This window comes from Aythya fuligula, chromosome 7 (assembly GCF_009819795.1).
Source record: "Aythya fuligula isolate bAytFul2 chromosome 7, bAytFul2.pri, whole genome shotgun sequence".
Classification (NCBI taxonomy): Eukaryota; Metazoa; Chordata; class Aves; order Anseriformes; family Anatidae; genus Aythya; species Aythya fuligula.
The window spans coordinates 20132300-20158294 of NC_045565.1; the positions used below are offsets into that span (position 1 = coordinate 20132300).

At 39.3% G+C, this 25995-nt stretch overlaps 1 protein-coding gene and 1 long non-coding RNA gene across 3 annotated transcripts in view; one reads left to right on the forward strand and one right to left on the reverse strand.

Annotated features, from left to right (window-relative positions):
* Positions 1 to 688: 688 nt before the first annotated feature.
* On the reverse strand, positions 689 to 13527 carry LOC116491401. The gene is made up of 5 exons (XR_004253481.1): positions 13419 to 13527; positions 13227 to 13322; positions 12706 to 12826; positions 6232 to 6333; positions 689 to 837 (listed from the first exon to the last, which is right to left on the reverse strand). It is a non-coding gene; the product is annotated as an uncharacterized LOC116491401 (long non-coding RNA).
* A 155-nt stretch (positions 13528 to 13682) lies between these two features.
* KIF20B (kinesin family member 20B) overlaps positions 13683 to 25995 on the forward strand; it is a 36224-nt gene continuing 23911 nt past the window's right edge. For both annotated transcript variants that reach the window (XM_032191652.1, XM_032191653.1), the window contains exons 1-13: positions 13683 to 13737; positions 15275 to 15431; positions 15924 to 16010; positions 16109 to 16225; positions 16432 to 16570; positions 18054 to 18238; positions 19405 to 19453; positions 20144 to 20338; positions 21784 to 21895; positions 22464 to 22535; positions 23016 to 23162; positions 24530 to 24692; positions 25316 to 25570. In XM_032191652.1, the coding sequence (XP_032047543.1) occupies positions 15276 to 15431; positions 15924 to 16010; positions 16109 to 16225; positions 16432 to 16570; positions 18054 to 18238; positions 19405 to 19453; positions 20144 to 20338; positions 21784 to 21895; positions 22464 to 22535; positions 23016 to 23162; positions 24530 to 24692; positions 25316 to 25570 (1677 nt within the window). In that variant the 5' untranslated portion in view covers positions 13683 to 13737; position 15275. The remainder of the gene's footprint in view (positions 13738 to 15274; positions 15432 to 15923; positions 16011 to 16108; positions 16226 to 16431; positions 16571 to 18053; positions 18239 to 19404; positions 19454 to 20143; positions 20339 to 21783; positions 21896 to 22463; positions 22536 to 23015; positions 23163 to 24529; positions 24693 to 25315; positions 25571 to 25995) is intronic.

Below are 25995 nucleotides of genomic sequence, written 5' to 3' on the forward strand. Positions count from 1 at the left end.
CCATCCATTCTTTCCCTCCCCACCCACCTCTTGGCTCTTTTCAGTTATGCCTTCTGTGACACTTAACAACTGTTTTATTTTGCGAAGAGCTGCTCTGTTCCTCTACACAGCCAAAGCTCATCTCCCCACCACTTGGCTCAAGGGAGAGAAAGACAGAGAGCAGCACTCTAAGCAGAAACCTAGCATGGTGGTCTGAAAAGCCATCAGGAAAAATGTTCTTTCATTTCATTGATGACAAATTGTGCACTGATAGACCTCTAAGCCCAAGCCCACAAGCTGAGTGTCCTGGCAAGGCAGGATGAAGGCTGCCTGGGAAGTTTTTCTAGGACACGACCCGTATATCTGACAACACTAGCTAAGACATGGGAGTAACAGTTAAGAGAGTACACAGGCATAGTCAGGCCTCACCAGTCTGTCCATTCAGACTTTTTGCTGGCTGAGTGGTTTCCACAGATACTCTCAGGAAGATCTGAGATGACGTTAAGTTTGTGGTTGCCCTCTTTCAAACAAACTGAAAAAAGCATGCAGCAGTCACAGAACAACCCTTCCTTGCTAAAGCTTTGCCTGCCAATACCTCTGTTTCTCTGTGCCCAACCAGACAATTACATCTTAATTTACAGGTGTTTACTCTCCAGCAGAGCTCTTGGTGTCCATCTTTTATACAAAACAAAAACCTTCTGTGGCTTAGTTCAGACATTTCAAATAAAACTCCCCTAATCGGTAAACATTTAAAATCAAGTCCTTGATTATTGCTTAGGAGTACAAGTCAATGATAATGAAGTAGGTGTTGGAGATGAATCATAGTTTTCCATGCCATAGCTCCTATTTTGCAGTTTGCTAAAAAAAAAAAAAAAAAAAAAAAAAAAGCTGAAACCAGGTAATGGATTCAAACTATTACATATGTAAAAAGCTGAAAATCTTGTTGCAAATACACTCTCCTTTGGCCCCATTCATTAACCCACTCTCTCTTTGCTTCCTGAGTACTTAGCTCAGCACACTTATCTTTACACTTATCTTTAAATACACAAAATTTAATTGGAAAACATGCAACTTCACAACCCACTGATTGAGAAATAGTGTTCATCATTGTAAAAAATGATTGCGACAAGTGGTGGAGCATTCAGCAGAGAAAACAATGGCCTTTGCTCTATGACTGCTACCCTGTAGACAATTATCCTCCTGTAAATACATGTACTGGTTTTGCTTGGCTGAATATATTTATGGTGTTTCTTTCAACCCAGTGTTTTTATATCACCCATTCATCAAAATGCCATTGGTAAAGAAGTGACAGTTTCAAAACAAGCACTCTGCAATACAACAACAGAATAGTTGACAATTACAACTGACAACTACAAAAAACTCTTGCTCATCCAGCATTACCAGATACAAAAATTACCTGGTTCACCTGTCAAAATTCAGCTGCACTGAGATTTTCCACTTGCATTGTTCTGTATTCCCAGTGCTTAAATGCTGACGTGAAATTCCCACGGATATTAAAGATCACGGATTAAGTTAAAACAGGGGACCAGACCTATGCGGGTATGCGGGAGAAGAAAAAAAGGCTTCTCTCTGAACTGTTCTGGCCAGACACACCTTCAATTCAGAGAGAACTGGATTAGCTCTCCAAGGACATAAAGGACACAGGTTCCCTCTTCCAAACATTAGTTTCCTTCTTCCAAACTAGTCCACAGACTGGACTAGTTTGGAAGAAGGAACTGCATAAGGGAAATATCACACCTTTGGCATTGCTCCTCAATCACCTTCAGGAGCAGGGAGATGTCCGTCTGAACGAGCATTTAAGCACAGGGCAACATCCAAACGCCACAACTAAGACTAGAGTTAAACCTTCAGTACCTCAACCATATGACTTTGCTTTCAGATAATTAAACCAAAGGTTTACCTATGGTTTTGATGCAGAAAAAACACTTTATATAAGTCCTTGTGAGATTAAACTAAAACGACAGACACTAAACACTCAAAAGCTAATCTTTTTTTAAGTATCTTTTTAAAGTCCATGTTTGCAAAGAACTAGAATCTTGTGTAGGAAGGGGCTGTGCTATAAATGACAAATTTGTTCCTAAAAGCTCCAGCTACCTAGTAACAAAGAAGAGAAACAACCAAACATTATGCTAACATTGGGTAAGTTTGCCATAGTTACATCCTCTGATATTTCTGGGATTGGTGATCTTTTAGAGTAAATATTACAGTGAATAGTCTGTAGTGTGCAATGAATTTGGTTTTACTCAAGAAGCCTATTTAGAGATTTCAGGTTTTCACGTGGTCAGTACAAACTATGTACACAAACAAAAAAATCTATAATTACAGACTTCTGTCTTCTCATTAGATACACTGTGAAAAGAAAAATAAAGTAACTTGCAGGGTTTCTCCTGTATAGGGGATTTGCACTTCACTGCAGGAACCTTCATGTTACCAAAATATTTATTTCCTTGTAATAAAACATAACTTATCATCCATATGCACACTTAGTCTAATGGGAACTTAAGACCCACAGAAATCATCTTGGTCATCAAAATAAGTTTTTTGAATCAATGACTAATCTGAACAGGCCAGAAAGATGTACACCAAGTATCCAATATCTTGTAAGATGTGACTGGACATCTTGGGACCAAAGCATTCTTTTGACACTCACACATAATGTCCTGATGATGCACATTTAGACTCCCGAAGCTCATGAACACCGCTAACCAAATATGTTGTATTTATCCTCAACTTTGACAAGGAAGTCAAAGGAAGCTACAGAGCTGTTTTTTGTGCCAGCCATTTCACAGATGGGAAAAGAAAACAAAAGCATTTTATATCTCACATACAACAGGAGAGAATGATTTTTTTGCTTGTTTGTTTCTAAGACCTCTGTATATCCACTCAAAGCAGAAATGATGGGGCTAGGATGTTGGTCTCCAGTACTTCTTGCCTAACTGCTCTAAAATCATCAAAAGATCAAAAGAGCCTTGGACCTCATCTTCATTCCATCACCTCTTAGAAGAGGGGAGAGTGGAGAAAGAGAGCTAGCACACAAGCCAGGAAGGGAGGTACAGCTACCCCGCCACGTGAAGGCATGACATAAGTACTGCTACAGTAATCATAAGGCAACAGTGGTTGACAACTGCAAATAACAGAATCCCCAGAAGTAACACAGTATGATCTTGTTTTCATTCACAGGCACAAAACAAGTCTAATATAAAGCGAAACTGATATATCTGACCTAAAACCCTAATCTAGTCTGATTTATGACTTCCTTATTATGCCAGTTTTCATACCTTAGATTCTCTCAGAGCACATAAACTAAACAATGTATAGATAAACCAATTAATTTTAATTCCCACATTTTGATGCAAATGCAAACAGCACTGAGCTGACACACCATGACTGTTTTTCATAGGATTAGGAAAGACTACTTAATCAGTGAAAATGCTTAATAAAAAGTTTACTGGGATCTCTTTCCCGCAGAGAGAAATCAGGCCGGAGTTCTAGTTTCAGGAAATTAGAAAGTCTGTGGTTAAAAACAGGGAATTAGAAAGTCTGTGTTTAAAAACAAACAAAACAAACAATCTTCCACGCCTTCCACCAAGCAAGTTTAAATTTGATTACAAGCAGATTGATTTGAATCACAGCACAGACTGGTGTAAGGGAAAAGGGAAATGGCATAACAGTTTAAATGCTCGGTACTTATGTAGCGCTCTGTACCCAGAGATCTTCAAGCACTTCACAAACTGTGAAAAACTGTTCTTCTCACCTCTCATTCAAAGAGAGAAAAGCAACAATTAGAAAGTAGTGAGAGAGCAGAGAAAGGACAGTTCTCACCTCTAAACTAAAATCAGTATTGGGATCAGATTGACCCCAAAATGGAAATGAAAATACCCAGGCCCCCTCAAGTGGAAAACATAGCTGGAGGATTCCACAATCATTCTCAGATTTGTACTGCATTTGCCCAGACAAGGTCAGCAAGATTCCAACTCTGTTGGAAAAACATCAGAAATAAATATCTTAATTTTCTGAAAAGGAATTCCTGTTTATCTCAAGCCAAACACAGATTCAACAAACAGCTTCAGTTCCCCAGAAATTGTATTCCCAGCAAACTGTCTATCAATCTAGCAGAAATTGTATCCATGGCAGTTTGTCTATTAATCTTGCAATGTTTTGGATTGGCTGATTAGCAGTCAAACTTACATTTCATCAGACAGAACATGCTGTCTTCCATTTGATATGGCAGGGCCCTGGAAAGACTCCTCCTTCAAGCTACTTATTGAAACCAGGATCCATTTCAGTTTTTTGTTGTTGTTGTTTGTTTGTTTTGTTTGTTTCTTAAAAACAACAATAAACAAAAAAAAAACAACCTTGCTTGCAGTTTCAACAAATTAACTCATCAGTATTAGCTTCCTTTGCTGAAGCTCCTTGAGCCTACTAGAAACACACATTTTCAGCCCACCAACATCTTGTTGTTCTGCTTGTAACATTCAGTGAAAAGCTACTTATTTATCTTTGCCTGTACATCCACCTAAGTTATGGCTGTTACCACTGTGATCAAAGTTCTAGGCACACAGGTTACTGACCTCCAAACACACTGTTTGAAGTCCTTGTTTGACATAATCTGTGCTATTCTCTACGTCAATAGTTATTCGATCCGTTGTCTACTCCATTTACAACTGAACAAAAGCAAAGGAATAGAAACTACTAGTCAAGGCACTGCTCTTAAGCCATTTTCCTGTCGCAGTGCTGCCTAATAAGAGGCTAGTGTTCTCAAGTCTGTGGTCTGTGTTCTCTTCCCATCATAAGCATGCATCAGTGTTAGCTGTGGTTTTGTCAGATCAGACTGGCATTATGATATATACCTTATAAGCTGTAGCAAAAGGGGAAAAACAAACACAAAAGAAGGGGCAGGGGGAGGAGGAATGGAGAGGGAGAGAGAGTTGTGACCAGCAGCCTTTCACAGCTGCTTTTTAAGGAAGCATTTGTTGGGGAACTACTGTGAAGTTGCATACTCCTTGTGTTTCATTTATGCTTTAGTAATTCCTTCTCGCGCTCTCTTCCTCTTCTCTAATGCAGAGAAGACAAGTAAGCAGCACTCTCTGGAAACATCCAGAACAGTATCTACAGCATGGGGGCTCAAGCAAAGTGGATCTGGGCTGGATAACTAAGGCCATACTTGGGAAGAGGTGTAGCAGTGCCAAGCTGTGCTGTCATCTCCATCCATTTTGTGACAGAGCACAGTTGGCAGTGACCCCACCATTTTGGCTGGTATCATTGTGTGTTCAGAACCGTGAAATTACCAGAATACCACTATAAATTCTATTACTATCTGCAGGCTAAACTAACTGATAAAAAGCAAGCTTACTAAAATTAAAAAAAATGGCTTTCTAGGAGTAGATCCTAGCTAATATTCCAAATGGTGATGGCCTAACAGGAACGCATGCAGTCAGTAATGCCCAGTATGTTTAGCCTTACAGAAGTCCACAATATGGAAAGCACTGTTCTTCCAAATTACCAAACAGTGTGTTCAGGCAAAAAGAACGTGGAGTTACTTGCTCAGACATAAAGCTTATCATTATTGAGGTTAGGACTCCATTCCATTCTCTCCTAAATAGTCTTAGGATAAGCTATACCAAAAACAACCATAACAAGTACAACTCCCACACGGCATTTAGGTTCTTATTGATACAACACTGCACGTCTCCATAAAGGGAATTTTACTAAGGTACTGTGTAGGAAAGGAATTTGCAGGTGGCTCCGCACTGTTTCACACGTCCCTGGATTAGAGATAATGAGGAAACAAACAGTAGAAGCAAAAACTTGAGCAAGGTTGAGATAAAATTGGCTACAGTGTTAAAGATGAGCTTTGGGGCAGTGGCTAATTGCTGGCAAGGCTCCAGGTACGTGCCTGAGGGTCTCTAATCTCCAATTGTATGGCAGATTCGGGCATGTGGACAGCGCATGGGGCTACAGGGAAAGTATATGTAGTAGTGAAAACGGGCAATAAACGCCTTCTGTTCAAGAGCCATCAGGAGTTCATGTCTTGCATCCCTTCAGTACTGTATTGACCCCAAGCAAAGATGGGATGGATCCTCCCATCTTCCCCATATCAACGTTCTCCATTATATTCATCAAACAATTTGTTAAGAACTTTGGTGTGAGAAGTTTATTCATAGGAACGTTCCTGTGATAAGGCTTTAATGAACCACTGTTTACAGTTTCCAGATGCAAATAAATACCTACCACGCTAGATTTTTCTTGTCCAAGTCCAGTGCTGAGATTCTCAGTGGCCATGTTAAAGGCTGCTTTAGACACCCAGTTGCTAGTTATGCCATCCACCTAAAACTGAAAACAAAACATCAGATAAGCAATTTTGGCATGTGCAGTACATTCTCAAGCAGCACTATGACATAATGTGTAGGGTACAGCTATATTTGCTATATCTGAAATCAAGCCTCATGTTTATTTGCAACATCTGATTAAAACAATAATAATACTACAGCATCTATTTCTGAGTCATTTGTCTTGGGTAATTTATTTACTGAGAGCATGAGTCACACAGTTAGAAATGAGTCATTCTCTAACTTTATATTAATATTACCCTTAGAATCACAGGATTCCTCCTTACCCATAAATTGTTGCATGCTTTGGTTCTTTTCACAATGCCAGAATGCTGGTTTATATAGAATATTTAGGTTAGCTGTTGGAACAAGCATCTTCACTTTATGTAATGCCATTCACCCAGAAAGATCTTATGATGCTTTATAAATGTGTGTATTTTCAAATGTGTATGAAGATTGATTTTTTTGTATTCTTTGTTGCACCCATATATATGGTATGGTATTCTCATGGTAGCATGAGAACACATGGCAACTTTATACAGAAGCACCTGATTGGAACTGCAAGCAAATTCTTCAGTCTTTTGAAACAGCACAGGGGAAACTGAGAAACATCAAGGTTTCACTGGCAATGGAATCTGGCTATTTACGTCTCTGTTTTTGCAAAATTGGGTTTACCTTCTGAGAGTCAGATCAGCCACAGCTTGGTAAAACTCACCATTTTGGTGGAAACTTTTCAGTTTCCTCAGATTAGCTGCATGCAAACTCTGAGTAAGGAAGCCTGGCCTGTTTGAAAACTTCACTCATCCTTGGCTGGAGCATGTTGTGACAGCATGAGGCAGAACAACATCAAATGAAGAACTCTACGTTGAACTACACTTGGAAATTCTCTACCTGCACAAGTCCGGATATGCCCAAAGGTAAGTATATCAGGCTGCATATTTGTATATCCAGCCAGCATATTTGACTTCTGGTTGAAGAACTGCCAAAGATGCAACTTGACAAGCAGCATAGCCAATCTCTGAGGGCCTAACAGAAGAGAAGCAGCCTGGCCCTCCTGTCCCACCAGCATTTCTGCCTGCTCTTCTTCTGCCCCAGAATTTGTTTGTCCATGCAGATCTGCTTGTCAGTCTGGCTGAAAATAATGGTTTAAGAATGTGTTTAAACAATTATCTGTTCATTAACCTTCCTTTTGAGAAGCAACTGAGACTCCATGCCTATTTATCACATTTAACCTGCCCGCCCACTTTCAGGGAAGATGGCTGTGTTTCTCTTCAGCACTGCATGGCACAAACCCAGGTCCTTTCTCTCAGTAGTACAACTCCACGCAGGACAGATGTTTGACATGTATTAAACCCCCTGCCTTTTCGCTTTCCTACAGGATAGGCACTGTGCATCCTGATATACTACTAAAATACAGGCTTTAGAAGAGTAAAAGGAAAAAAAAAAGAGATGACTTCACACAGAAACAGGAAATGCCCTGGGTCATTTTCTATTGTCGAAGAGCCATTACTTTCAAGTGCTTTAGAGATAAGTCACTGGTTGAGAAATTTGTTTTCTAGATGTGCCTTCCTTGCTTTCTATCATGTTGTAGGATAACAGTGTCACTTAATACTACACATTTTACTTTTATATCTAAACTAAGAGGCTAGTAAAGAAAGCAAGGTTCCTCCTGGGCAATGCAGGTTGTGGTCACGTTGTTTGGCTGTACCAAGCAGAATAACAGCACTTCCAGAACAAGAATTTAACCTATGCCTGAAACAATTCTGAGCACTTTTCTCCTCTCTTTCCAGGAAGCCCAAATCCAACATCTGAAGGTCAGTGGCGTGACTGTCCCACTCCATCCACATCTTCACATGGGGTCAGGGAGAAGCCCAGAGTGCCCAACGCCATGATGACATTTAGAGGAACAGTACGTAACACCAGAGAACAGCACTAGCTTCTGAGGTCAAGACAGACAGTGGTGCTGCCAAGAATAAATGCAGCTATGTCCTGGGTATAAGAGCCAGACCAATGAGTAATACTACACTGAAATACTGTAGTGGCTGCACTGTAACATATCCTGCTCCTTGGATTTAGCCCATCTTACATAAGCAGTAATCTTCTGGCCCCGGAACCTCATCTTTTTGAGACACCTTATATTTTTGAGATACTGCAGCATCCAGTCTTGCAGCTTCTGCATGAAACTAATAAATATGTATATATCTTAAGAAACATCTTGGCATTCAGCCAGTTTTACTACTTCTGCATTGCATTGTTCTGGGTTTGTATTGACCTTGTGCTCTAATGTACTTCTTACTAAGTTTCAAGTAAAATGACAGAACAACGGGTGAAAATGTGATCATCAACAGAATGACTTCTATTGGTAAAATTTTCTGGGGCTGTTCTGAGGGCTCTGGAATCATTAGACCACTACGTATAGCCTAAAATGTATGTAACACTGCAAAAGAAGAAGCAGTATTTTCAAAAAAGTCATCCTAAGGATTAAAGCTTGAGTTCCTTGCAATATGAATAATTGCCATAAGAAGCTTAGAACTGAAATAGAACTTCTGAAACCTCTATTAGAAAAACAAAACAAAACAAAACAAACAAACAAACAAAAAAAACACACAAAAAAAAACAAAGATATATTTCATTTTAGGAAAGTCAGTCCTCAGATTTTAACATTAAATTATGGTTACCTATATTTATATTTGAACAGCTCTATGGCTGATTGAAAAAGAATCAGCAACACATCAAGATAAATAAAACTTTACTAACTACATCTGGAATTCATCCCCAGTCCTTCACCTGGAGACTATAAGCCAACACACAATCTGCAAAGAAAATAATTAATATATTGTAGAGCAAAATGCAGCAACAGGCCTAGTCCCAGACCTGAAGAAAGATACTACGCAAATATTTGCAGAACTTAGGCCCAGGTTTAGAAAAACAATACAAAGGCATTTCAGGGAACCAAACAAGATTTGGATTCACACTTAAAACACATGTTCATGAAATCTAAGCAGCATGTACAGACAACATTTTATGAAGCAGTGAGCATGCCTAGACTGTGTCTGTCCTTCTGTATCAACAATGCTATCCAACAATTTTTAAAGAAGAAGGAAGGCAAAAACCTTGTCCAGTGGCAGTTAAAGGTGTAAGATCGTGGTGTAAGGATCCCACATCCTGGGATAAAGGTGTGAAGACAGAGAAGTTGGTGTGAGTTTTGCCACTCAGCAGATGATTCAATTTACCATTCCCACTGCAAAACCACTTCTTATGGTATCTCCTGAGACATCAGCATCATGTTGATTAGGAGGGAAGAATATTATATGTCTAGTTAATACTATCAATATTTCTGTTTGTGGATTCTCTGCCTACATCCCCAATTACGTAATTTCCAGTAACTCAGAAGTACCCAGCTTACATGATGCAGTGCAATCTTAACACAAAATGAGACAGCGTCCTGGAACTGGCTGAGTTAGAGTTAATGCTCCAGGATATGCCACAAATGTCCCAGAAGTTTTACTTTTCAACCAATTCTACGGAAAAGCCATCTATGCAGATTTGTTCTTACTAACAATAAGCACTTCATTTAAGAGCAGTCCTTTTTTCTTGTGTAACTACATTTTTACAAAATACTTTGACTGTGTATTTTAAACAATTGTTTTAATATTCACAACAGACATGGTAAACACCTGATAACCAACTACACCATTTGCTACATGACTATGAATAAATCAGACAAAACAACTGATACATTAACGGGACAAATACTTGTGTCAATGCAAAAACGTATTTCCCCATTTTCTCCAGCTAAGGCCACTTTTGCTATTATACTGACTAATATGGTATTGTGTTGCTTGGCCTGATCAACTGACTGATGTCCAAATGCTTCAGCTCCTTTCAGCACTAAAGCAACAAATCCTTAGCCACCGTAGTGGTCTCGAGGTATTTGTTGCCAGTTGCAGAAAGACCCTAGAAAAGGTAGAACAGCCAGTATAGAACAAGGCACTTCGTTACATGTGCTCATTAAAGGGTTGTTCAAATTTAAATAATCTAAGAAGCTAAGTACCCTCATATAGTTGTTAACCATTTCAAAATGCTAGATCAGACCTTCAAAGCAGTGATTGATTTTTTTTCTGTAGTATGATAATATAAATAATTTTGAGATGTTTTCAGTTACAAAATTAAATGGTTGATTACAGCTTAAATGATCTTTTTAGTTCAACAAAGAATTGTGAAATAAAGGACAGAACGAGTAATGAGAGGGTAGAGGGAGAAACAGGAAGAATTAGTGACAGCTTCTTTGTCTCAGCTACACTCTTAAAAAACACTTTAGTTAAAAAAGATTAACTAAGTCTGAAGTTACACAACTGAACAAAATAATCTCAGAAAATACACTCCAAACCTTCTCCTACGTAAGGCAATACATTGCCGCTCAACGAGTAATACTATCTTTATCATACACGAGTTTTTAAATAGAACTTCAAAGACTTAAAACCAGCGTGCTGATCACACGCAGCACACAAAACACAGGCATGGGACCAGGTGGCCAGGCTGCAGCTGAGCACAGCGTGCACACCATGTGGCATCCAGACAAGCCATCTTAACTCCGCTGTGCCCCCAGCCGTGGGCCAATTGGGCTGGGGCCAATTCACCCCCAGGGCAGCATGCTGAGCCACCGGGCACCCTGAGGAAACAGCCACCGGGGAACTGGGGGAAAGGGAAGAGGCTCTGGCCACCCAGCCCAGCCCCGGTGCTGTCACCTGCTCTGTCTGGCAGTCTGTCGTGGCTGACTGAGGGAAGAAACGCTGTGTAAGTCTGCATTGGACAGCCACCAAACTTGCTGGTTTTCAGGTGACTGCCTCTGTGCTCCAGGGATGAAGGGAGAGCTCAGGCAGGCATACCCTGAAGCACAAAATTGCACTGAAGAATCCAAGCCATTTTTCTCTTCTGTTTGTGCCTTTTATGCTAGTCTCAAGGTTCCAGGCACCAGGAGACCATCTTCCACAGAAAACCAAATTGAGACGTTGTAAGGAATGAGCAAGAGGCAAAGTAAAGAAGTGAGTTGGTCATAGCAAAATGGTATGGAACAAACTGGGAATTGAAAGCCCAAGGATATAGCTTGTTGCTTAGAAGGTATGGTGAAGGAAAGCATACCTATGGCACTAAAGAAAAATAAAAAGCAAATGAACAGCCTGCAAAGTGATGAGTTCATAAAATTAGCTGCATACACATGAGAAATTATGTCACCTGAAGGCAAATGATCGGGGTGGGACAGTGAGGGTACTTCTTCAAATTAAGGGCAGTGTGAAATGCTTCCACAACTGTGCAAATGACAAGATAAATAACGAGCACTGCCCTGAAGGATGGGGTGAAAAGGGGCTCATGCAGCAACTACCAAGAAGATAACTCAAGAATCACACCATTTCTGCTAAGACACCTGTGACAATAACCAGGAGCTTTCTGTGCCAATGACCTCCAAACTAACCCTCACAGGAGGACTTTCCCAGCAACCAGACTGGAAAGGAAGCCTGTCTCTGTGAGCCAAATGCGGGAGAAGAACAGTGGACCCAGGACAATGACGGGATACTGAAGTACTTTGTTAATTCCCTGGGGAAGGTGAGTTGACTACAAAGGTACTGGAGCCAATCCTGGTTTGGCTGCTGCTCGGATGTGCTGAAGGGTTCTGGGCCAAGTCCCAGCAGTGCTGACTGTGTCTCTAATTACTTCTGACAGCTATGTAAAAGCCAACTGAGATAAGCTGTCTCATAAGGCATCTTATTACTCAGATGAGTAAACTATCCACAACTTTTGAACCCTGTCCCAAAATCAAGCAGCCTATGTTTCCAAGGATAACGGGGAGAGTTCTAAAAAGTCATTTATAAAAATCTTACCCCTTTGTGGAGTGACAACTTTGCTCCACAAGTTACAGAGAATTTGAAAAGAACATAATCAAATTTCAGAAGGTAATGAGTTAATAGTTTTGGCAGCAGGTATTTGTTGTAACTGGCTGTCCTTGCACAAACCACTTAAGGAGACTATATTGGTAGAATGCCATAAAGTATATTTACATAGATGGTGTTTCATCATCTTTCACGCCAAAACAGGCTGGGTTGGTTATGCTGATCTAATGTTTTCTTTATCACAGTTTGTGTAAGCTTAGGAGCGCATGTTAAATTGTATTTTAGTTTGCTTTTTTAGAATGATGATGGTAGCCCTTTGAGATACTAGGTTAAGTTATGCAGCATGTGCAGTTTAATAAAAATAGCTTCAGAAATCTAGTGTTCAAACAAAACCAAAATGTTGCTTGTAGCATATCTTTTGCTATGCTCCTCACCTTAGCAAGAAAAAAAATTCTGATGGAAATAGTGCAACGTTGTTCAGAACATACCTTGCAAAATATTCTGCGAAGATCTTCAGCTTTCCTTCCCAGCAAGTGGAAGAGAAGAACTTTCAGGTTTGCCCCAGAAGCAATTTTTTCCCTTTCTTTGACAGCTGTTCTCAGTCACCTCCTGAAATGAACACAGGTTGTTTGGAATCAGCTGAGTTCAGTAACTTCTGTTCACAACAGAAACTAGGATACTTCTAAAAATTAGACTCAAAGAGTCTAAAAGAGCTTTTTTTGCTTATGTTTAGCAAACGATTTCAAATTCAAAGTTACATCATTTTGTGCTGTTAAAACAGAGCAACTCTTGCAAAATGGCCTGCATCCAAACCCAGATCCAATACGCATCTTTTGCTGATGACACAGCCTCTGTTTAAAGAACGATGGGATTTAAGGCAACCTCATCAAAGCTTGATACAAGACCTGCGTGGACTTTTTTTTTTTTTTTTTTTTTTTTTTTTTTTTTTTTTTTTTTACCGAATTCCTTGCACTTACACGGCGTTCTTTTATCCAAATGAAAAACAAACCTCTGGGTTCGGCAGTTACGACTTGCCTTTTCCTTTTATTTCAACACACAGCAGACAGCCGGTCCTCGTTAGAGTTCAAAGCACTCCTGAGTGAGCCTGAGGAGAAACGTGTGGTGATTGTCGTTAGCGAGAGCTGCACGTCGGTTACCACCAGAGCTGTACGTTACCATTACCAGAAGAGCTGTGCGTTACCGTGCCCTGCCATTCTGGAACAGGATGATATCAGGACAGCGATTGGCATTCGCTGCTGTGACAAGAAAGCCGGTGGACTTCCCCCGTTGCCGTTCCAGGAGTCCCCCAGGCCGCTGCTCACAGCAGGCCCCACCACCTCCCGCCCCCCCCCCCCCGGACTACATTTCCCAGCGAGCCTTGCGCCGCCGCCGCATGAATTCCAGCGGCCGGCCCCTTCCCGGCTCCCAGCATGCCGCGCGGCGCGGCGCGCTGCCATTGGCTGGATTTGAAAAGAGCCCGCGGCCGGCCCGCTCTGAGGCGTCCGCTGCTCCCGGGGCAGGTGAGGGGTGGCGGGGCCGGGGTGGGGGTGTCTGTGCGGGTCGTGGCGCTGCCGGCCGGGGGCTCTGTCAGGGCGGCTGCCGGCCTGTGCTCACTGCGCAGCCCTCCTGGTGCGGCCCCGCGGCCGGCTGGTGCCCGTTAGGCGACGCGGGGCGCAGCCGTGTGCGTGCTGTAGGCGAACAAAGCGGCGGGTGTGGGGCACACGGGGCTGGGGGGTTGCTTTGTGGTCAGGAGCAAGGGGGCTCTGAAGCAGCCCTGCCGCTGTCTGCTCTTTAACGAGCGCTGCGTGTCCCCTGCTGCCTTTAGGGAGGTAGCAGCCGTACGGTGCTCTGGGGTAGGCATGGGGATGGGCGTTGGAAGGCTGCTGTGTCCCTGTGTCCGAAACAGTGGGAAGCCGGGCAATAAATAGTTGTCGAATTGCCAGGACACTTGCTGCCGTGGTGCATGAGTAACAGCCCAGCGAGCTACGGTAACGTGCAATAAAAGCTGCGAAGTCACCAACTGTCATGGTCACCAACTGTTAGGCTGTGGAATGTCTTTGAGTTCTGTCTCATGTTAAGCTACATTGGGTTATCTCCACAATTCCAACTATTTGTTAGGTCCTGTGGAGATAACTGTGCAGCTTGGATTAATCTTGCAAGGAGTTTTTATTCTAACTGGACACTAAATGCAAAATGTGACAAAGTGGATATGGAACAATGTGGCTATTCTTATTAAATAGTGTCTGTAACCATTTTCTAATCAGGCACTGTGGTTTTGGCAAGGTTGTGGTACACACAAAAGGCTTTTTCCTGGTAAACAGTTGTGTTGTGGTTTAGCACAGCAGGCAGCATAGCACCCCACAGCTGTGCATTCATCCCTTCCACAATGAGATGGGAGGGAACTGGAAAAAAGTAAAACTCATGGGTTGAGATAAAGGAAGGGGAAATAATAAAATCAAAACAAGATGCACAATGCAATTGCTTGCTACCTGTTGACTGACGTGCGGGAACAGGGTAGGCAGCAGCTTCTCCCACCTCAGCCAACCTCCCCAGTTTTCTTGTTCAGCACTACAACACATGGTATGGGACATCCCTCTGGGCAGTCAGGGCCAGTTGTCCTGGTTCTGTCCCCTCCCAGCTCCTGGAGCACCCCCAGCCTCCTCCCAGGCAGGGCAGCAACAGAAGCTGAAAAGTCCTTGACTTAGTGTAAGCACTACTCTGCAACAACTGAAACATCTGTGTGTTATCAATGTTTTTCTTCTCCTAAATCCACAACATAATACCATACTAGGTACTATGAAAAAAACTAACACTGTTTTAGCTGGAACCAGGACAAGTTGCTTTTCACAGAAAACTGTGGCTGGTCTTAATGCGTTCTGATGTCAATGCTTCCGTCCAAGTATTGGAAGCTTGATGTGCAAGCCATGAACAGTGTGAAGAAAGCCTTCTCCTGAAAGAAGTTATGGGTGTCACTTAGCCTCATGTCATCTGTCAGAGTTTAGAAACTCTACATTATCTAGAAATAACAAACAAAATACTTGATATATCATGTTGCAGGATGGACCCAATTTGGGATGAAGATAAATTTTTCAGACCATCCTACATTACAAATGATGAGCTGCCTCAAAGAACAGGACCAATAAGTGTGGAAGATATTAAAGCAGATCTCTCTGATGAATTTTCTTTGGTTTCATCAAGCTCTGATACAAGCCAGGTAAGAAAGCTTTAAATGCTTACGTTATTTTGATTGTTTTAATAAATGTAATACTTTCATTGGTAAGAATCATTACAATTTTACAGAGGAGATGAAAAGCTTCCTTACTGTCCTTTTAATTTGAAGGGTATGCATAGGATAGACAAAATTGCGGTGATGCACCTAAAAGGTGCATCATCTTTACATGTGGATGAGGCTAATATCAGATCAGTGCAGCTTAATCATTTTGATTTTTTTAATGTATTTTGTTCTTGCAATGCAGTATACATGTGTGCTATAATATTATTTGTTTTGAAACTCTAGGTTATCACAGGGAACTCTTGTAGGGGTCTGAGTGCTTGTGAAAACTGACATAGTGAGTTATTTTCGCTTCCTGTGTCATCAAATGAGTCTATCCAAAATAGCCTAATGAAAACAGCAATGCCTTAACATGCTAGATATCAAACAGAATCTAGTCAAACTTCTAACTTCATTCTCATCTTTTATTTTAAGAGGAGCAGTTTGGAGTCTAAAGGACACATTGAAGTTTGCCTGCGTGTTAGGCCATTTACCTCATTGGAAAAAGAAAATGAATCACAGGTGTGACATTTATTTAATTAAAAATATATATGCATTTCCAGTAAGGTGAGCTTTTTACTGTTTTTCATGTCTGTTTTGCTTTTGCTTCCTTTTAATAGGACTGTTTTTTACTGGAGGATTCAACAAGTATTATACTGAAGCCCCCTAAAAATTCCTTGAATCGACTGAGTGAAAAAACTGCTGGGCAGCAGATACAGAAATTCACTTTTTCACAGGTAAATGACTTGTCTTTAAAAGCTTTTAAGTTATTTATGGGGGGGGAAAAAAGGTTGCTTGAATTCTATTACTTAATAAAAGCAAAACAAGCAAACTTCTTTTAATCTTCTAGTCTAAGATTATAAACAAAACAATACCTGGTTCTTTAAAAGTCTTTAATGATTGATTAAATAAAGATATTAACCAGTTTCTTGGTAATGTTCAGGTTTTTGGACCAGAAACAACTCAAGAAGAATTCTTTGAAGGTACAATGAAGCAACCAGTGCAAGACTTCTTAGAAGGATATAATCGTCTTATTTTTACATACGGTGTTACAAATGCTGGGAAAACATACACATTCCTAGGTATGAGTAATGACTTTTTTTTTTTCTTGAACTAATGAACTAACTTTCTTCACTTAGTAAAGTGAGAAATTCCTTCTGGTAGTCATTCTAACTCTTTCATTTAGTGACACTAAATGAACCTGCGTGTTGGCTTCTTTTTAATATTAGCAAATATTAGTAAATTGCCTTTGAAAGTCTCATTCCATAAATATCACTGAACTGGCAGCAACTGGAGTCACTACCAGAATTTATGTATACATACAGCGATATTCATTTGTAAAGCTGTAACAATTTTAGTCAGGTGTCTTGAATGTCAGTGTCGGGCGGTGGGGGGTTGAGAAAAAATACATGTTCTACACACTTCTCACATCCTGGTATATAAGTCACTCTACAGCAGGCTAATTTCTTTTTTTTGTTGTTGTTGTTACTACATCAAAGTTACATATGTATCTTACATGCTGTTCCTTATTTGAAGAAAGTATATCCGAGTTTGTTACATTTGTCATAGGCAAAGAGCAAACATTTTGAAATGTTTGATTACTTTAAAGTATTTATACCTTGCCTCATGTATCCGAGTTTAGCAATAATATCACAGCACATCAGGAGTCAAGATCTTCTATTTTTGTACCGTTCAAGCTCAATATCCTTTCTGGCCAGAAGATGTCATTCTTTATTTTTCAAACAATCTTAACAAATGAGGTGACTGGATTTACAGAGAATCAAGTTCCCCTTTTTCCATTATGATATTTTCAGCAGTTCTAGATGCTATATGAATTACCTGATACACAGAAGTAGTAGAAGACAATCGGTATTCTAGTGATCAGTCATTTCAATAAACGTGAATTTCCTATGACACAAGGTTCAGTGTCATTCTAGGTAATGTTCTTTTAGGTGAATTATAAGTGAAGACTACTGCCAGTGAATTCAGTTATCGTTACTTGGGGGTGATAATGCCAACTATTTCTTGTTGTAATAGAAACATTTCTTTTTGATGTGAACTGGGTTGGGGTATATTATGAGATGTAGTTATTCATTAACTTTTTTGATTAATGCATTTTTAGATTTGATGCTTTCTCATGGTATTATGCTTCTAGGTCTTCACCATTCATCCCTGTCAATTCTTACTATTGCTTAATAGTTAAGTCTTTAAAAGCACAGATAACTTTCATAGAGCGTTCCGTAACTTTTCCAGTACATGGTCTCACTTGTGTTTGCAATAGACTTTCCAAACTTAAGGCTAAGCTTATACAGTTTTTGCTGTCATTCTTTGTGTTCTGGTGGATCCTGTACTATCAAAAGAGTAGAGCATGAGCTGCTGCTTCAAGCCAATACTTTCCAAAGACACTCTGACGTAAGGACATGGAAAACATTACTTTTGGTTGTAACTGGCCTCCAAATTCCTCATGTATGCCTTGAGATTGGAATCACTTATCTTTGTCCTCATTTATGTGTATATCTTGTTTACAATAGTAACTGGTGTCTTTATTTTGGATGCTGCTTACAGGAACAGAAGATGACGTTGGTGTTCTGCCGAGGACTATGGATATGCTGTTCAAAAGTATTCAAGGAAGGCTATATCCAGGAATGGATCTCAAACCCCATCGGTGTAGAGATTATGTAAAGCTGACTAAAGACCAAGTGAGAGAAGAAACTGCTATTAAAAACTCGATACTTCGTCTAACAAAAGAGGTAGAGGAGTGCTTCTTTCTATGATAAGCACATGCATCTTAGATAGCTCAGTGTTCCTCCTGTTCATTTTTCAATGGAAAGAGGCTTCTGTGTTTATGCATGGGTATATCTACTAGTGGGCAGGCACTCAAATTAGCAGTAAAGTAAGCAATAGAGCTAATGAGCCGTGGTCTCCTGTGGATTTGTTTTGTAGCTGAATGCTTGATAGCATGTAAGCTCTAAGGTTTTTTTCTCTAGCTTAAGCACTTAATAACTTATCCTCTGGGGTTGCTGTTCCTTAATAAAGACTGAATGTAAGTAGCACCCCATCTGTGGGGACATGAGTAGGTCCATACCTTTAAACGGTTTACTGGCTTCCAGGATACTTGGAAGAAATTCATGCTCTTCAGGTCATTTCCCTCTTTCAGTTTGGCATTGTGTATTTGAAGGAAGCCAAAAATTCTTTTGAAATGGAAAAGGCATAAAGCCAGTGGAGCTTTAAAGATGTGAAACAAAATAGGTTTCTGGTAGTCTTAGCAGATAGCTGTCATTAACTGCTGAGCGGTCCAAAAATACACTTCAGTTGCATGAGTTATCTGGAATTCAACCTGCTTAGTCCAATTACAGTTGTGAGGGCTGTGTCTTACACTAGTATACTTCCTTCTTGGTGTTTTTCATTCAGAATGGATGGTGTATTACAAAAAAGGAGCAGATGCTACAAACTAAAAATAGAGAGGGATTCATGTGCTATTTTCTTTTTTCATTGGGGAAGATTGAAGCATTTCCTTAGTGGTGTGCTTGGTCTTACTGGGGTATTCTAACTTGTGGAGATCGTTACCTTGATTTTATATGTGAGTTAAGTGTGAATTTCTGTGGTGTGGAAGGTAGGTGGCAGTACAACTCACTTTAAAGGCACAGGCATGTATTCAGTCTACATTCAACAGTCTTTAAGTACTTTAGGGAAAAAAGTCTTCTCTGTGTGTGTGGGGGGGAAAAAAGCTGTGTAAAACTGATCTAGGTTGAGTGACGATATAAGAATAAAATAATGTAAACAGCTGTGTGTAGGTACATGCAGTAACAGTAAACAAATCGGTTCACGTGATGTATGTGCCTCCTCTAATTTCTAGAAGTGTGCTCCCAAGCCACACTTCAATGATACATCCTAAAGTCTCTGTTGTCTTTTGTAGGTAGACCATCAAAATACTGCCAACAGCAAAGCACCAGTTGATTCTAAGGGTATGTTTGATACTAAAGAACTACCATTAATAAAACTGGCAAAGATGCTTTTTAAGGTCAATAACTGGCTTCTGGCTTATGTTAAATGCCAAATGATCCTTTTATTATTATTATTATGACTGAACTGAATAATGAGCAAGCTATCTAGACAGAAAACACAAGGATGAAATGGTTAGGAGACTACCTGTGCATCTACACTAAACTGGTATTATATGAGGTAAAACTACAGCAAGGAAAAGTAGTGCTGCTTGTGCTATGGGTCCTTAATGGAATCCTGACAGACTTCTACAGTATTTATTTAATTAGAAAAGAACAACTCTAGCATTTAAAAACTACCTAAATAATAAGTTTGCCTCCAGTCAGAGTGAAGTATACTAGTCAGCTTAATTCTGTATCTTCTGAAGATACTGAAGAGATTTCAGTAATTCTAACCAAGTTCATTATCTGATTAGATTTTAGGAATGGAAATACAAGTTCTAGTTTTAGGTGTCTTTGCAAATGTGTAGGGTAAGAATATGACTTCCAGGACTTCCAGATATTTAAGGGGGGCGGAATTTCAATGTAAAGCTTTTTTTTTTTTTTTTTTTTTTTTTTTTTTTTTTTTTTTTTTTGGAGAAGGCTGCTGTAGTAGGTCACTTAATCATTTCTAAATACAACTCTGTTTACTTTGTAATATTTTGTTCTTGACAGACTTGGAAGAACCCTTAAAAGGATCAGAACAATCTAGCACAACAGTGGAAAATTACTTGAAGTTCTCTGTTTGGGTATCATTTTTTGAGATATATAATGAATGTTTTTATGATTTACTGGTTCCTATATCAAGTGACAAGAAAAGAAAAACACTCCGCCTTGCTCAAGATGTCAAGGGATGTCCTTATGTAAAAGGTGATTAGAATCTATTGTAAAATGTGGAGCTTGGTATGGAAAATTGTTCTTCCTATAGTCATGTTTTTCTAGATTAGAAAATGCCTAAATACACTCAGTGAAGCACTAGAAATGTCCAGTTGAATATGAAAGGCAAGTCTATATACAGCTCTTATCTTCAATATTGTCTTCCCTTTCCCTGCATGTAAGGCTGTGTGGATTCCACAGTCTTCATATTTCTTAGAAACATAGAAACAAGAGAATATTAAACAAATCTTATTCTTTTCCATTAAAAAAGTTCTAGAAGTTCTTACCTGTGGTTATAACTGGCTCAACAGTTGGGTTTCTTAGTATCTTCTGTGGAAAATCAGATTTTAGTCACTATATAAGAAAACTTGTTCTGGCTACAGATTTACATTTTACAGTACTTCAAACCAATAATATTACAAGTTTGATTATTGGTTTTGGGGGGTGGTATCAGACCTCATATATAACAATTCAATCTTTATGTCGGGTCCTGGAAAAAGTAGGGTTTCATACTTGTTTGACTTGTTCTACTTTTTTTGACAATTGAGATGCCAATTCTAGATTATTAGAAGCTTGTTTGCTGGTATTTGGCATGTTTTTATCTTACATAGGCAAGGCCATAAATTGAGAAAGCTGAAGTGGACAGTAAACCTAACTCATTCATTTCTTCAAACACCAAAGTGTGTGAAGTAAGAAATAGTCTACTTCGAGCTATGCTTTGGCTTAATCTTGTTTATAAAGCTTAGTGTAAGGCTGTTATTGAGAGAAACGCTTAATGACTTGTTTTTTCTTGAGGAGCCACTTAAGGACTCTTGTTTTTCTTATTTTTTTTTTCTTGGCCACATGGTATACTTGCCAATACAATTTTGGTGGTCTTTCTGCTGTTGATATTATAAGATCTGTTAGGATGACTGTAGGTATTAACTCTAGCACGTACAGAGATGAAATAGTCATTATGTTGTAGCCAAAATTCCTCACTGATGCTTTTTCAGTTAAGTTGGTGGCCTGAAAAGGTATCCAGATAACCTGTTGTGGGTGTTCTTCCCCATACTCCCAGTCTGCTGGCTGAAACAGAAAGTGGTTCGTGTATTTTGCCTTAATGCAGACATAGGACTTCTGTAATATTAGAACCTACCTCGGCTTTTCAGTGCTCATGCTAAGGCTGCTTGCTTAATTTGGATAGAACATGCTTTAGTGTGTTGATAGGATGAGATGATGTGATATACCTTGCCCTTTCTTTTTCACTGGAGGAGGAATTTAATCCTCTCTGTTATCATTCTATAATTTGTCTGAAGAGTTTTAGTAAAATTAGTAAAAACATTAGTAAAATGTTTGTATGGCTTGAAAATGTATAATTCTCAGTGTGCATATATTATCCCCAGCTCTCTTCTTCTTGTTGTCTAATGATGGTTACAAAATGATTTTCTTTCTTCCTAAAGATCTGCAATGGGTTCAGATCTCTGATTCCAGAGAAGCTTTTAGACTTCTAAAACTGGGGCTGAAACACCAGAGTATTGCAAGTACAAAATTAAATACTTCCTCCAGCAGAAGGTGAGAAATTTTGAATAACATAGAATATAAGATGGTGTGGGTGGGAAGGAGAAGCTAAAATATGGACTGTGGCTTTTGGAGGGTAAGAGGTTTTAACAAGTTCTAGATACATAGGTTTCAATTTGTCCTCTAACAGCATGTGACCCCATGCTTTAAATCAAAAGGATTCTTCCTTCAAGAAGATGAATGTGTATAAAAGCTAACAATATTTTATCAAATATTCTCTTCAAGGCAGAGGAACTTAGCTTTAGTCCATCTAGATGTCTGGGGGGGGGGCAAAATCCATACAACAAAAATTTATATACCGAAAGAAAAACTGAAAAGAATAGAAGGTTTCATGTAGATGAAGACCAAGAAATTCTTCCTCTAAGCAAACTGATTGTTTGCAATGGTAAATAATTAGTGTGAGTTCCAGCTGTTTAAAAAGTTTAATGTATCTGGTAGAGTAAATGCTTAGATACATGGACAGATTGAACGGGGTTTTGAACAAGTGTTGTAGATAGCAAAGTGCTTTTTCTACGTTTTAGTCTCACTTCATTTCTCTCTACCGACTTCCAACTTCTTTCAGTCACAGCATATTCACAGTTAAGGTACTGAAAATTGAAGATTTGGAAACACCCCGGGTGACACGAGTCAATGAGTAAGTTCAGAGCAGAATTCCCTTTTTCCTTTGGGAGGTGTCATTAGTTGCCTTCCATGCTGGTGTATTGGTACTATGCTGTACACCTAGTGTTCCCTGGCCTCATGCATAAAACTATGGTTTCCCCATTTGTTATCTGTTTGTAGTACTGAGCCTTCTACCTCAAGCTGTCAGGTTGCAATGTTCTATATCTTGCATCCTCTGCTCAGCACAATGTTTCCCTACCCTGCTTCACTCTATTTCTGAAGTCATACAAGTCCTCACGGAAGAGGATGAAGGGGAAATATAGGAAGTTTGTTGGGAAGGGGTTTGGCAGGAAGTAGTGTCAAACTTGACTGGGGAAGCAATGCTGAAAAGGTGGAAGGGTTGATGTAGATGTAGACCAAGAAATCCTTCCTCTAAGAAAAGTTGATTAAAGTGATAAATAATTAGCGCATATTCCAAGGCAAGAAAGCTGAATTTTCCTATTTTTGCCTTTAGATTGTCACTGTGTGATCTTGCTGGTTCAGAAAGATGCACCAAGACGCGTAACGAAGGTGATAGATTGAAAGAGAGTGGAAATATAAATACCTCTCTCCTGATTCTAGGCAAGTGTATTAATGCACTCAAGAACTGTCAACAGTCAAAGTAAGTCCTACAGATTGCAAACAGGTTATACTTCTCATGCATTGCATACAACAGTTAAGCTAGTACTTGAAATATACTAGCTGACACTGAGTTTCTTCTGGAAAAGATGGATAGACTTTACAGATGTATAAAGTCTTTTTGATCTACTAAAGTGCTCTATAAATTTGCTTGCTGTGCTTTTTAATTAAATCATTGAATTCTAAATTGGTAAGCATGCTGTCATAGGTTTTAGCAATTTAACTCTTCTGAGTTTGGCTTGTCAAACAAATTCTGGAATGACTTTTAAAAACACTTTTCACTACCCTTACTGTAAAAGGATGAAAGTTTAACTCATTTATTTCTCTGTTAACAAACCCCATTTGCTACGTAATTCTACTGTTCCACTTTTCCTCACAGTGATATTGCTATGTTTATCCTAACAAAAAGAATTGTTTTTCCAAATCTTGATGTAACGTTAGCCAGATCAGAAAGAATGGTAACCATATGCAGACAAAAAAGCCTACCTGCTATTTATAGGCTAGATTGGGATCTAAATAAGAGTAGACTGAACTTATTGTACAGTTGTTTAAAATACAAAATATATATAGTCCCATCTGGTTGCAACTTTCCAGGAATTCTTTTCCACAGTTTCTCATCTGAAGATCTTTCTGTTCCAGAAGTTGAATGAACTCACTTTGCTCATGATATGCCCTTATGAGCTTTACTACTTGTGCCATTACGCTGTGCCTGACAGCCTATTCACAGTCTAATATGCTTAAAAGATTTAAAAAAAAAAAAAAAAAGCTTTGCTAGTGACTTGCAGTCTCCTATCTTTCTGTCCATTCTAGATAGGAAGGATGCATTAAAACTACCAGATTCTTAATGGGCTTGAATGTATTCAGAATGTCTTTCTGGTCCTAATAACTTGGAATTCCAACAACATACAACAAATGTTCTGAAGAACGATCTCTTAAAATATTTGTCTCTTTTGCAGTTATTTTTCTTAAAATGACTGGTTATTGTTCCTGCTTGTGGGCCACATGTTCTGACAGTGTAACTGCCTTGATAAGTTCTGTAGCACTATTCACGTAATTTAATAGCTGTCATGTGAGGCTGTGTGACCTACCCTAGGTAAAATGTTGAACATGTTAAAGGGCTCCCATTGGTGGTTTTACTGTATCCTAACTGAGAAGATAATGATTAAGTAGCAGCTGAAACAGCCATGCAATCTCCATGAGCAGGTGTATCTAGCAAAAACCAATTTTAATTCATATAAATATTACTGTAGTTAGTTATAGCTTGTAGTCTTCCAGCTGGATAGCTCTTATATTGACTGGAACTTATTTAACTTCTGGCCATGATTTTTTTTTTTTTTTTTGTCTTCAAAGGCTGCAGCAGCACATACCATTTCGGGAAAGTAAGTTAACTCATTTTCTTCAAGGATTCTTCAGTGGAAGAGGGAAAGTATACATGATAGTAAACATAAGCCAGTGTGCTTCAGCATATGATGAAACACTCAATGTGCTGAAATTCTCAGCCATTGCACAAAAAGTAAGTGTGTAGTTGTTTATCTTGTTGATCAATAATTATGATTTGCATTTAAGGAAGGGGCTCTCTCACTTCAAAGAACATGAATTTAATTACTGCATTTTCTGTCCCCATGTTGTGATCAAATTTTCTAATTACTTTTAGTCAGGCTTTATTTTCTTGTGAAGTGTCTAAAAAGCTCTACTAGAACATTCTTTTACTTTGGAGTGTGAGGACAGGAGCATCCTCTACCAAGAAAATCCTCTACTCCTCTACTCGTGCAAAATGTCTAGCCTGAATGGAAGAGGCTTCTTCTATTTAGAAGAAACTCCCTAAAATTGGGTAAACTTTCTTTCTCTGCCCATAATATGGTCCTATCCAGGAGAGCATGTCTAGCTGCCCCATATGCCACTGATATCCGAATTCTGAATACTGTTCAAGTACTGACAAAAGTTCGACAGCAAAGCCTGAATGGTTTCAGTAGGAAAGTGGAGGTTAAGCAGAATGGCTAAGAGTAAATGCAATGATATAACGTTGATAAAGATAGAAGACTAAACTGTCAGATCAGTACTGGAGCCTTAATGGAAGACACAAAGCTTCTGAGATTTAAGAAATACTGATTGCTTTGTTCTTTATTTTCTGAGTAGGTTTTAGTTATGGACACATCTATTCTTCCCCGTGATCAGTCATTTGGCCAGAAATTGGTAAGAGAATCATCACTACTAAGTGATGCTAAAATTCCTATTCCGAGGAAAAGAGCTACTATTCTATGGGACCGGAGCTTAGAAGATGTGATTGAAGATGATGATGATGAGATGGAGGAACATCATAATATGGCAAGAGAAGAAGAAGAGCAGAAACATGATGAAAATCAAGTCCTTATTGGAAAAGAAGAATATACAGTATGTATCAGGACTACTTCAGGAATTAGTGTAGCACTGAGTCTTGAAAAAACGTATTCTCCTGGTTTCCTTCACCTCTCTCGTATTCCTTCTGATCACCTTTTTCCATAAATCCAGTGTTAAGAACTAAAAGCGGGATTACTCAGATTTTTCATCTATTGTAGGAAAGATGCATGAAATGTGTTGAAATACACACTGAGTAATGACACATGCAGGTTTGCTTCTATTGGCTTTGTGTAACCTCTGTTCAGTATGTGTCAAGGATTACTTGTGTTCTACCAACAGAGAAGACCTTTCCCTTACATTTTGTTAACAGTTACTTTTAAGATTTTAGTCTCTTTTGGGACAGTGCTTCTGCAGAAAGTTACTTCCAGATAAAAAAGGTAGTAGGGAACAGATTAGAGTCTGTTTTGTGGATGTTTCAT